The sequence below is a fragment of the Aplidium turbinatum genome, chromosome 2 (genome assembly GCF_918807975.1).
Source record: "Aplidium turbinatum chromosome 2, kaAplTurb1.1, whole genome shotgun sequence".
NCBI classification, from domain to species: Eukaryota; Metazoa; Chordata; class Ascidiacea; order Aplousobranchia; family Polyclinidae; genus Aplidium; species Aplidium turbinatum.
Genome location: NC_137473.1, coordinates 11,470,911 through 11,484,654, shown reverse-complemented (window position 1 = coordinate 11,484,654; position 13,744 = coordinate 11,470,911). Strand labels below are relative to the sequence as shown.

Here is a 13,744-nt window from a genome sequence, read left to right as displayed (position 1 = left end):
TTCGATTTTTCGTCATGTTGATGAAAACAGTTCGTGCTGCATGGGATGGGGCAGCGCCAATCGAGAAAAAAAAATTATCGTTATCGGACATTATCGGCGATAATTTATCGTTTATCGTTATCGCTTAACTTTTTTTTTGATTTATCGTTTATCGTTATCGCTTTAGGCATTTTTCGTTTATCGATTATCGTTATCGCTTAACTGAAAAATGAGTTATCGCGCCCAACACTGTGCATACACAACAATAGGATGAAACCACTAAGGCTATGCAAAAATATATTAGAGTTATTTGAAATAGGCCTAAAGATATTTCTGAATTTTGATTTAATTTGCTTTAAACAAAAATAACTTAACTTTTTCCTAATTTTACAATTTGTTTAAGCTTTGCCTTGCTGTGTCACAAAAAAAAAAATCAAAATATTTGGTTTGTTTCTACAAAAAGTTGATTGTCTCACTTCCGTCTAAACTTAAACTTTTATCCAGAATTTAGTCTGAAATTTCGATGCAAACAAAAGATTTTAAACAGGCTATCAAACACCTTAAGTTTTGTTCAACTTTCTTAAATAAATTGTTCTGGAACTTCAGGCTGTTTGTCAAAAGATTTCGTTGGAAAACTACATCATCCTTTCAGAAAGATCAAGACTGTTTGTCAAAACATTTCATAAACTGCAACTTCAGCTGCAAGTCTAGATAGCTCAAAAAATCCCATGACAAATATTTAGTCAGTTGAGAAGTCACGGTTCAATAAACTCTTTTGACATTCTCCAACTGCTTTTTGACAATCTTCCTAAAACCTGGTTAGTTGACTCAGCTGACTTGATGCTCTAAGTCTAATTAGTGTAGAATGTTTCAGAGAAGTAGGCTAACCCTTTTTATAGATTGCATTGCAGACCAAAAGTAAATGTTACGACATAGTTTCGCTTTGTCTAGCTACACTATCTTTGCAAAATCGTAGCCCCAAAAGTATCCTTTGGACCAGCCCTTTCAACGATACTGCTGGTAAAGCTTTGATAGAGAGTTTATTTTGCAACAGACATAAGGCCTAACGTTAATAATTGGTTTGACATAATTTTTGTTAACTTGAAAAAAATATACGGACATAACAAAAACACAAGTAGGCCTAAACACTTTCAAACGGTTTCAACACATCGTTGTGGATCAGGAAAATCCTAATGGTGATTTGTGTCAAGTTTTATTAATTTAGTCCGATCTGAAACTATTCAAAGCAAAATACTTCAAAAAATGTTGTTTCTACCTGTTCCCGACAATTTTCACCAAATCAAACGTCATATAAAAACCGTTCAAGTCTACTGAATATTACGTCATGGAAATTCCTAAAACATGAGCCAAAATTGCACCAGCGTTCATAAGAATTGTGTCAAACCTGTTTGGGCCTGTTTAAACAGGAAATATTACATCAGCTTAAAACACCTGTTGGAATGACTTCATAATTGTCTTTCATTATTGCGTCACAGTACTGCATACGTGAATTTGAGATATTGTTATCTATTCTGGTCATTCGTAAAATGATTGTTTGAAAGTTGGCCGCACATTTAACTGTTGGCTTAGTGCTTGCTAGCTGGACAAAGGTTCCGTCTTTTATCCAAGTAATCTGTTCTGTAGTGACAGTTTTCAGTGGTGTACGCGTTGCACCCCCTCGTTTTCGGTAGCCGTGGGCTAATTTTTACAGAAATACACTTTTTGAAAAGAAGTTCAAGTGTGTGTTTCTTCGGTCATTATATGCAGACGAACGGATCCGGGAACTTTAAGTTACAATTTTCCCACGAAGAAATTATGGTTTACCGCTGTGACCACTACCCAAACCACTTGATCCTGACTTGCTATCAAAGGAGAGCAGCAATTGCATTTCTCGCAACGAAAAGCATGCCAAACGTTTGCCCATAATTCAGGAATCGAGCGGCAACGCAGTCGGAAGATTCTTATTGAGAATTGCTTGTGTCCCGATATCATTAACTGAATCCATAATAATAACTGATTTCGTCATTAGGCAACTTTTGATCTACAAATTTTTTACTAAACTGTGATTTTTGACCTTTACAAGGATGCGAAACCCTACTGTATGATTTTTCGTCGAATCACAAGTCGCAAAATAATGACACAAAACGAAGTTCTAACATTAAAACAAACAAGCGTTCAACAATCAATTAGAAATCCAGTTTATGTTCAATAATAATTGCATGCTGTGTGTCACAATCAATGTGCGAGGTCTTGCGACGGGCTGCTTGTATCTCGATCGAGCGTGCTGTTTTGATTGTAAAATTCTTATGCTATAGGTTATCATCGGTCATTATCCTGAAGTAACCTCTGATTACGAAATCTGTATTATGTAACGTGTATTCTAGATCATTCAATTGCTACGTGCAGATCTAGAGTCTTCTTTAAACTTGCTTGTTTACGCCGCTCAGTGCAACGTGACCGAACGGTGAGTTCGTGTGATGCAACATTACGTAACCTTCTCGAAGTTACTAGACCGAACAAACTTTTTATAAATAGTGGGTAATTTGCGTAATGATTATTATGGGAGTTGTATTATGACGAGTTGACTATGAGAGTTGTGTTATGAGTTGTGGATTGGTAGTTGGTGCAGAAATTATTGTTGATTGAGAGTTGAAGAAATCGAATACAAGTAGATGAGAATTGGTGCTGATATAAATTGTGTTCGAAATTAGAGTTATTTGAGAAGCCGTTCGTTAAAGTCCTTCAAGAAGTTAGATTATCATTTCACTAGTGGAACCTTTCGACATTTAATTGACTGCTTTTCGGTTATAACCCATTAAAATACGTCATTGAACCTTTCCAAGTCTTTTTCCTGGTAAGAGATAGAAAGAAACCGTGACACTGTGTCAATGGGCTATGACTTTCATTCTCATTTTTTGGTAGACATCTGAGAAGCCTTTGTTTTCGAAAGGGTAGCTCAATCCCTTAATCAGTTTCATAAGCGATCAAACCCACAGTTTCAAGGCAATAGTTCATATCACTGCCTGCCCGACTTTATAGCTACCGCAAGATAGTTCTTTTTCTTCAAGGTAAATTTTCTAAAGCTAACCCTCATTCTTACTATGAACAGCTGCCGCCGACGATGCACACCGCACAAACACCAGTGAGTCTAGTTTCCTCTCATTTTCAACAGCTGTAAATCGTAAAATCACGTGATTGGTTTTAAATCTTTATTCTTGGCTTGAAAAGTCTCTGATGGGTTATTCCTAATAGTTTCGCATAGGCCTACTTGTAAAGACTTTTTGACATATGGCTGCGGTTACCGAGTTGGCAGAGTGAAGTTTCGGATTGTTGCAGGGGAATTATTCCATCAACTAGGTGACGCTGAATGGAGAGCAGGGGTCCGCGGACTAGTTTTAGGGGGTCTATGAAGACCCAATGGAATTAGTGTAGGCTAAGCTTATAATTTCAAAAATGGAATAAATTTTTCAAAAGAAAAGATATCAAGTTCAAACAACGCTGATGATTTTTCTCAGGTCATCGTTACTCATTGCTTTTTACATCGCCATGCATTAGCATCGAAAACTCTCCCAACAAATTTTGTCTGGTAGTGTGAAAATCGTTAATTTTATCAAAGCTTGTGCTTTGAACCATCGAATATTCAAGAGGTTATGTCAAGAAATGGGAGCGGAACATGAAGTTCTCCTCTGTCCTACAGAAGTTCGCTGGCTGTCAAGGGGACAATAGTGCAGTCGTGGGAGGTTTTTGTGGGAAAATTTTTTTATCAAGCTGATACTTTTTTCAGACCTTCCCCATACTATGCAAATAGCTCAGAAAAAAATCCCCATCAATCGGATGATGGGAAACCCCCTTTTTCCAAATGACGTCATAATTCCTTTATGAAAATTTCAAGTTTTTCAAAATAGGACATATTATACATCATTTTTTAGCTTTTTTCAAGGGGAACAACTTTTACTATTAACAAGAACCCTGAAAATGTACAGAAAAAGAGTTATTACCGATTAAGCAAAAGGATAAATCTATGAATTCCAGGCAAATTTGAAATTAGAAACAAAAATTGAAGCTATCATCATCAAAAACGTCAAAGATGTTGCTTTCCTCCTCGTCTTGTCCCGTTTCATCTTCATTGTAAGAGCACTCCTCTTCGGTACCAACATCGACGTTAGGCAAAAGTGAAAAAGACCCTTCATTCTTAAGTTCTTCGTCTAGTCTCTGGAGTATGTCGTTCATACTAATTATACTTAGATACGAAAAAGATGTGAAACTAGCTTTGTATTTGAAGCATACTTAGGCTACGGTACTATACTGTTACATTCAACACTATGACTCCAGATATTGCTGATAATTGCAGAATTCTCTTTTCATCTATGGTTGTAGGCCTACGATCAACTTCTAACCGAGCAGCACACAGTAAAGAGGACAGCAAAAAGCTTCACCGGAATTTGGAAAGATCTTGCGATCGAGCAAGCTCTTATGCGCTCAATTAAGTCGCGTGGAGGATTGACGGAAGGAAAAGTATGACAGAAAGTGTTCGACATTTTTGGGTTTTTAGTGTGAGTCACTCGGCAAGTATTCATGAAGCAATGACGCAACTAAACAAGGCTCAGTTTCTATAAAGTAGGCTCACCAGTGGTGCATTAGGCCTACTACGGTACATAAAGTTCGCTGGAAAAAAGGAATGAAGTTTTCGGAAGTTTGAAATTCGTATGTGAAATATATCCAAAACCATTATACCCATGCTGTTGTTGTGTTTGATGTCTATCATGACGAAAGTACTAAAAGTCAAGAGTACTTGCGCCGAAATTCCGTTCCACAGAGCACGTTTGTGAAAATTGATCCGAGCAATTCACTTCCTTTTACTCAAGATCGCTACCTCAGCTGCATCGAAACCAAGGCTGAATTCATCAAGTTTGTTTCTAACCTTCTGAGACAATCCGAAGTTGAAGTTCACAACTGCTCTGATGATTTTACAATAACATCTACATTGAAAATAACTGATCTACACAATGAATATTGAAAAACGAAATGCACAAAAATGAAACTGCAAAGCTGAGGAGAAAGGCACATCGCATGGCGGTTAATTACACGAGGCAAAATGCTCTGATGATGCTGACGGTTCCATTGTAGTGAAATCCCTTGATTATGCTTCTTTTCGAAAAGGTCCAGTAAATGTCATTGCTGATGATACTGATGCAGTTACTATGTTACTGCATCATTGGAAGACTGACACTCATGATGATATTTACTTCGACCAAGGAGCGCTTCAACAAAGCCTGGAGAATCAAAGAAGCCAACCCAAGTATTAAAGATATTAAAGAAGATCTTCTTTTCCTCCATGCATGGTCAGGATGCGACACAACGTCATCGATATTTGGAAAAGGGAAAAGAAGTTGCGAAAATCAGAAACGCTGAAAGGTCTGGAGTTCCCAAAACGAGGTCGGAGAAGCCTCTATAGCTGCATTCAAGATCTGGTATTGTGGCAATGAAGATTCAACGCTTACTAAACTCAGCCACTCAGGTATGTATTTTTACATAGGGATTATATAATAATGTTTACACTTTTTTTAATATTGTCCAATTCTAGATACCCTGTATGTAATATTTATCTTTGTTTACTTTTAGACATGACAATTACATGTATATGGCATGCGAAGGGATAATTGCACCGGAAAAGCTACCACCGAGCCAAAGAGCAGCCTACTTCCATGGGTTACGTCTTTAGAATTTAAATTCAATGTTTGTGAATATGGATAGAGAAACAATAGCAACAACGAACTTGTCCCAATAATGACGGATATGCCTATAGCACCAGAAGCATTAATTAGATGCAGATGATTGCAAGAAATCAACGAAAAATCCATGTGGAACGAAAACTTGCACCTGTCGCAATTATGGAATGGCATGTGTTTCTTCGTGTGGTGAATGTAATAGTATAGTAGCCTAAGTATGCTTGAAATACAAAGATAGTTTCACATCTTTTTCGTATCTAAGTAATAATTTGTATTCTGAACGACATATTCCAGAGACTAGACGAAAAACTTAAGAATGAAGTCTTTTTTTCACTTCTGCATAAAGTCGTTGTTGGTACCGAAGAAAAGGAATTCTCGTACGTAATGAAGATATGAAACGGGACAAGACGAGGAGGAAAGCAACATCTTTGTCGTTTTTGATGATAGCTTCAATTTACGTTTCGCTTACTTTGTTTAATTTTTGTCATAGAATAAGTCCAACAGTGACGATTCAAATTTGCCTGAAATTCACAGATTTATCCTTTTGCTTAATTGGAAATAACTCTTTTTCTGTACATTTTCAGGGTTCTTGTTAATAGAACAAGTTGTTCCCCTTGAAAAAAGCTAAAAGATGATGTATAATATGTCCCATTTTGAAAAACTTGAAATTTTCATAAAGGGATTGTGACGTCATTTGGAAAATGGGTCCAAAAGGGGGTTTCTCATCATCCGATTGATCGGGATTTTTTTCTGAGCCATCTGCATAATATGGGAAAGGTCTGAGAAAAGTATCAGCTTGATAAAAATTGTTTCCCACAAACACCACTTTTTAAGTTCCCACGACTGCACTACAAGTTTTGAAGCGCTTATTTGAACTTCGAATGGAAGTTTCTGCGTTACAATAATGGACGCTTCTGAAAAACTTAAAGCTTTTCAGGACAAGTTAAGGAGATTGGAGACTAACAACTATTCTACGTATTTACTTGATTGTAAGGCGCGGCTTATAAAGTTTTTTTCCATCATGTTTGCGGCTTAAATTCAAGGGCGGCTTACATTTTTTCTTTTTGCCTTTTTCCTTGTCGACTTTGCCATAGATGTTTTGCCGTACTGCGTTGTCTGATACCGACAATTGTGAAGTTGTGACGTGCATTTAAAATTGTCACATGCATTTATGACGTGCATTTGAAAGAAGAAAAGGAGTTGTCAGTTTTATTTATGGTCAGGGTTGCCAACCTTGCGGTTTTCAATATTATATTGTAAAATTATAAGATCATATAACAGTATTTTCGGCTTACATTAAATTTCTAAAACTATCACATGCGGCTTACAATCAAGTAAATACGGTAATTTCTCAACGTGGAAGAAATGATGATGGAAAAGGAGATTGGAGACTAACAACTATTCTAATTTCTCAACGTGGAAGAAATGATGCTTCAAAATGGAACTGCAGTTTGTAATGCTCTACCATTTTCTCTGCACACAGACATTTGGAAGCATTGCAAAACTCTTTCAGGGGTTACTGCTTAACCGTAGACTCGTAGAGGATATTAAAAATACAGCATGGATAGTGGATACGTTGCCCTGTCCTCGTTGAACTGGAATCTATCAGTGATGAGATGAGTTCATTGAACTAAGAGCAATGGAAAATTCGAAAAGTATGAGCGATTTTAGGAGTTCGTTGATGCAAGAATATCGTCTTTTGGTAAAGAGAGCCATGGCTGCTTTAATCCCATTTGCGACTACATATTTATGTGAGTCAGGATTTTCATTCTTGGTAATTATCAAAACAAAGAGTCGAAACCGGTTGGATGGAAAGGATGACATGCGTGTTGCCCTATCAAAAACGAAGTCACAATTTCATGTTCTTGTTGAAAACAAACAGATCAGCAATTCATGCTGATCTAAAAAGTTTCTCGGACTAGGCCACAAACGGGGTCCACGTAAACCAAATTTTTTCAAGGGGTCCTCGTTAAAAAAAGTTTAAGAACCCCTGCACTAGCCCAATGGCTTCTATCACACAGCGTGACTTTGGAACAGTCCAAGCTAATAGAAAAGGCATTCCATCACAAGTAAACCAACCACTGGACGTGACATTTATTCGTATAAATGCTTTTGGGAAGCAGAAAAAAAAGAGTTAGTTCTGCACTCATACGTCGTAAAAACAAAAATCACGGGTTTACGAAATGTGTTGATGTTATCGACTGTTCAACCGCTTGTAGGTACCGTCAAAGGTGACATCAAAAAGAAACCAGCAAAATACAAACTTTGATTTCACAAAAGGTGGAACTGATGTTGTAGAATGTAGATCAACGAATGGCCAAATATTCCATAAAAAAAAACAAATCGAAACGTTGGACAATCCTAGCATTCTCCTGTGTACTTGATACATGCCGAGTAAATGCAAGCAGTTTGCTTTGCTTGAACACCCACAGCGATCCGAGAAAAGTTAATTCGTTCGACTGTGGATGGGATTTAGCCATGCAATTGATATTGCCTCAAGTACTAATTAGCTAGGGATGGGCAATTCAGAATACCGAATCCAGAAGGATTCGGATCCTAAACTATCCGAATCCAAAACGGCAATAAAACCGGGTAATAAGATTCGGTTTTAAAGATATGCATAAGTCTTGTGCAAGCTGTCAGCTGGAGACAGTGAACTGAAAAAAATGTGGTTTACCCACGCAAACGTTCGAAAACATTGTGCACGCGTTGTGCGCGCACGGCGCATGCAACTCTACGTCACTCGCTCGCATGAGCAATCAAAGAAACTAAGCGTGCAATTTTCTTCACGCTTTGTACACATGCACAATCGTGCAATCATGGCCTGCTAGAACACGGCCAAATATGTTGCTATTTGAGGAAATTTCTAAGAGTCTGAATTGTTACAATCATAGCTATGACAAACCTATCATCTTCCCATTACCAAAAGTAAGTAAAATATGCTATATTTGCACCTAGACATATGTTTGGCATGTTTCACTGGAGATTAGGTATGTACGTTGAGCACAGTTTACACAATAATAATGCAATATGTAAGACCATTCAACTGCACCCTGGAGGTAGTATAGTTTGTATAGTGTAAGTATAGTGGAGTGGAGGTAGTATAGTGTAATTGTAATTTTTTTGGGCAAAACCATTATAATTGTAGCTGTTGCTCGAGAATGTTGGGATTTTGCCAGGGGGGGCAAATTTTTTTCAGGGGCGGGGGGGGGATGCCCCCCTGGCCCCCGGCTAGTTACTGGCCTGTTTAGGGTGTTTTAAATATCTGGTGAAATTTTAGTTACTTTTTGTTGCCAAGCGGCTTCCATCATCTGGCAACACTGCTCCCATTTGGCTGGAAGTCATTTAGAATGCCTTAATGTGTTGCATTGCAACAAACATTTACTTTGATTGTGTAGCTTTTGTGTCTGAAATTTTTTACTTTTTGTGTTGCTGGAGCCTGGAAGTTAATAGGATTCAGTATTCTGGATTCGATTCTGGATTCGGTTTAGTATTCCAGAATAATTCTGGAATAGTGAATTATTCTGAATTGCCCATCCCTAAGTGCAGCGCAGACCAACGATAGGTTTGCGCACTGTAATTGCGAGTAAAATGCGCATTCTTTTGGGAGAAACTGATCGTTCTGTGACTAACAAACTCAGCAACGGAGCGAAAACTTTTTCCAAACAATACAATTTGGGTAGAGAGGTAACTTTTTTTAAACCATAAACATATATAACCCAGCAACAACACTACATTTAACATTATAAAAAAACAACAATAAGCTAACGTTTTCGGCTAGTCATACAGCCCTTTTCAAGCCTATAAGTAAAATATTTTTAAAAGAAATACTAAAGAATAATACACTGTCACAACAAAAATATGGACAAATCGTAAACATTTGAGAAACTTGCTTAACTAGTTCACACAAAATGATAACTGAAAATGTCGCAGCACAACGGGTCAAGTATTTGAGAAATAAAATTAATGGATTGTTTAGAAAAGGACTCAAACAGATTACGCAAGATGGACAGAAGCACTACACGAGATAGTGGCACAAACAAAGTAAAAAATACGAGAAGCACAAGACGTGACAAATTCAATCAAAAGCTGTTAAGATAGGAAGCTCCACCAGCAAATAATTGCCAGATTGCCTTTCCTATCTTTTAACAGTTTTTGATTGAATTTGTTAATAACTTGATAACGTTGCTCGGCTTCGTAATGCCTTTGGTTTCACCATAATGTTAACAAAAACCTAAACAAGAATGTTTTTCGATGGCACTGTTATTTTTCAACACTACATTTCATTCAAATGGCAATATAAAGAAGCTAAAAGATTATCAAAAACAAAGTATCAACTAGACACAAGAAATTGCAACGCCTCAGGCAAATCAACAAGCAAACGTTGCTACGCAAGTAGCACGCTAACAGCGTCATAATTATTGCGGAAAATTAGTCCTAGTACAAAAGATCGAGCCCGTCACACTTAATTAAGCGGTCATTAAGACACTATTTCAAAATTCAATAAATAAAATATCATCAACCTTCAAATAAATACCTATTTGTAACAACCTGTCAGCATTAAGTAAAAAAATATTAATGGTTATGTATTCCCAGATAATTTTGCTGTATTGTGTGAAAGTTTGATTCAATTATGTCAAGCCGTTTATGAGTTATATGCGTTTAAAGAGTTTGGGTCGGAAAAAAGGATCACATGAAACAGGGTTATTAAGGACTTCCATCTTCTCTGCCACGCTCCGAAGCTCTTTTAAACGACGACGTCTGCCTTTAAGTTCCTGTTTTAATTCAGTTCTTTCTTTGTTATGAAGCTGAACTCTCTTGTTCGAAGGTGATGTTTCTTTTACAAAAAATGTGTGATTGTTTTTAATGTGGCAAGGTTCACTCAATAGTAGGTCGGCATGTAATTTTTCCACCTTTTTTGTTTCAATCTGTAACTTCCATTTGATGTAATTAATGTCTTGTATTTTCATCTGCTTTTGTTCCTCAACCACATATTCCGGATGGGGATTACAAATCCAATGTACTCCGTCCTGCAAAAGTCACATGTTTTGTAATCTTGATTAATAGTTAATACATGACATTTTTTTGTTGTATAAATTATTTTTTCAATCATAGTGATTTTCTTAAATTGAATTAAAATAATAATGCATTTTACTAATTATCATCTGTTACTCCACTCTGCACACAGGGTACGTAATACGTATACATACATACAGTAAACATTAACTGCAGTGCAGACAGTGCACAGTGCACACTGCACACCGTTTTGACCTCCCGGTCTCATCAGTGCAGTAGTTACACTGGAATGGCCATGAATATTATATACCTCCATGTGACATTTTTTCATTTGTGGTACCGGTATTATATTCCACAAATGAAATGCAGCGAGATGTTGATAGTAAAACTTTAGGCAGTTTTTGCTAGAAAGATTGTATGCAGTTGCAGATGAAGTACTCAACGTTAAAAATATTACACTTTTATGTTATACTTATCATTATAGTGCACTATTAGTTTACTGCAGACATTTCATTCCCTTAATAAAAAAACACAAATCTATAATTCAGTTTGTAGCAGTATGGATATGAAAACAGAATAATTTAAAAAACGTTTGCTAAACATGATTTCCGTTTCTGCTTTTTGGGTCTTTATTTTGTACTCACATTTCAGTGTTTTTAACACACAAGCAAAGCAAATAGAACACAAATGATACATTATTATTATTACAATTCTTTATTGCGGACAAAACTTTGTCCATATTTACCACACAAAAACAACAAATCAAACCAGACAGTATGATTAATTAATGATCAAGAGCCTGTTGATATATTTGATAATATATAGTTTGATTTGTAAAAAAAAAGTTAGAACTCATCAAAGACATTATCAGGCTTTTTTAGAACTCATCAAAGACATTAGCAGGCTTTTTTAGAACTCATCAAAGACATTATCAGGCTTTTGGTGGAGTAATACAGCGTTGAATTTCGAAGTTGAAAACATGTTCTTTCTTCCTATAGTCATTATATCAATGTAAACTTATAGTAACGGACTGAAATAAAATTGCTTTTTTCATTGTACTAGTCTTGTTAAAATTTACTTGATGGATGTTCTTGACTTTTGTACCAGTACATTGTTGAAAATTATGGGAGATCAGGTTAAGAATTAGTCTCACAGCTTTTGGTTTGAAATTTTTTTAACCATCCATTGAAAAGAGAATTTTTATGTATGTTAATATGGAAGTTTGCTTTATTTGTTTTCTATATTTTTCACAAGTGCTAGCTGAAGATACTATTATAATAGCAAAATCAATTCTAAATAAATTACGCTATGAGGTCAGATTGTTGTGCAAATGCCTGCATACTACAGATACAAGTCAACCATGCTGAACCAAAAAGGTGCCAATAAAGTGCTAACATTAATGAAGCTAATAAAGTCAAAAAACACTCCTACCTAAATTTAGGTAAACAAAAGCTGTTTTTCTGAAACTAAAACATGACTGTTCTCTTCACACAACATGTATATTAGGACGGAATGGCCTGTTTCGGTGAGTCCGATCCCTATTTGATGATTTTTTTAATTTTCTTTTTAAAATTATCGGGTACCATAGCCTAATTATCATTGCTGTTTTAGAGTTAGGGGTTAGGATTAGGGGTTAGAGGTTAGGAACTCACCGAATCGGACTCACCGAATAGTAGCACATGAAAAATAACAGGTCAGCAACACTCAAAACAATATTTGTCACAAGTTTAAGACAAAGGCAGAACTCTGTAAACGAGGTATTGCATTAAGTGAGTATTTTGTGGCAACAGTAGCTACTTATATTAAACAAAGATACTGTACCATGCTTATAGAGTAGACCAACCTCAAGTTTTCTGTTAACCATTTTAAAGTAAAATTCGTCTGGATTGCGAGCTTGAGCCTTTTTGCGAAGAGACTTCAAATTCCTTTGATGGTTTTGATAATTCTTTGCACGTAGCTTGTAATCTTTTTTCTTTTCAAGTATACCAAGATTTTGCCTTTCAGTCACTTGACCTCTTTCACGATGTGGTTTCTGTCTTGCTTTCTGTGCTTTTTTGAAAGACATTGTTTCGCTTAAACTTTCAACACTTATCAGGCAGCTTTGTCTTGAATTTTTAACCAAACAATAGCTTTATAAGTTGAATCAGTATTACAAAAGGGTAGACAACCTAAACAGAGATAAACTATAAAGTAAACTTTGATCGATTTTATCACTAATTGTAGCCAGAGTAATACTTTTAAAAATACTGGTACCCATAGTTTGCCTATACAATAGTTGCATGAAAAATGTGTCCAACTTAACTTTAGATCAAATGTATTACCGTAGAAAACTATGCATATAAAGCAGTGCGAAATTTACATTTGTGATATTTATGGAAAGGTTTAATTCGAATGAAAACTAAGAACATCCTCACGATACTCGAAGCTTAGCCTTCTATTTTACTTTTTATAATTTACAGGGAGCCTACTGAAAAAAAAAAGAAAAATAAGAAAATGAATGAATTGTTCAAGAAATGTCAGCAGTATTTGAATATTAAGGTGATCCAAAGTGCCATGCCGAATTTCAACGTAAGCAAATTTAATAAGAGGGCTGTTGTTGCCTTTCCTGAACTAAACGACTGAACTGTGGTTGAGTTTTTGACAATGCAACTAGGGGTGTTCAATTTCGATTTTCGATTCGATTATGGTGATATTCGAAATTCGTTTTTCGTACGGACATATTCGAAATTATAGCCGCCTTTTCGGCTGAACGCGGTTGAAAGTAACGCGAGTGGCGCGAAATCTGTCTTGTCGCATTTTGCAAGAGAAAAAAGACTTCGACGCATGCGCATCGTCGATCACGTGACTATCACACGCTCTCGCGGGTCTAACGGCCAGTCCTGCACCAGGGATGCCAAGTTGGCATTTTTAATGCCAAATTTCTCTCAAGAATGAAGATAGCTAGGTTGTGCAATAGCTGAAAGTGAAGGCTGAGCTTTGTCGCAGTTTTATCCATTTTTTACCGAATCCATAGGCACTAA

The 13,744-nt window shown here is 36.4% G+C and overlaps 1 protein-coding gene across 1 annotated transcript; it reads right to left on the bottom strand.

Annotated features, from left to right (window-relative positions):
- Positions 1-7,793: 7,793 nt before the first annotated feature.
- On the bottom strand, positions 7,794-12,866 carry LOC145765026 (putative U3 small nucleolar RNA-associated protein 11). The gene is made up of 2 exons (XM_082576759.1): positions 12,568-12,866; positions 7,794-10,738 (listed from the first exon to the last, which is right to left on the bottom strand). The coding sequence occupies exons 1-2, from the start codon at positions 12,787-12,789 to the stop codon at positions 10,361-10,363; spliced, it is 600 nt and encodes a 199-aa protein (XP_082432885.1). The 5' UTR covers positions 12,790-12,866; the 3' UTR covers positions 7,794-10,360.
- Positions 12,867-13,744: the final 878 nt, after the last annotated feature.

Excerpts from the sequence above, each read along its gene's own strand:
- LOC145765026 (XM_082576759.1), bottom strand. The coding sequence starts at position 12,789 with ATGTCTTTCAAAAAAGCACAGAAAGCAAGACAGAAACCACATCGTGAA. Across the intron at positions 10,739-12,567 it reads TGGTTAACAGAAAACTTGAG|GACGGAGTACATTGGATTTG; the intron begins GTTGGTCTACTC and ends TGACTTTTGCAG.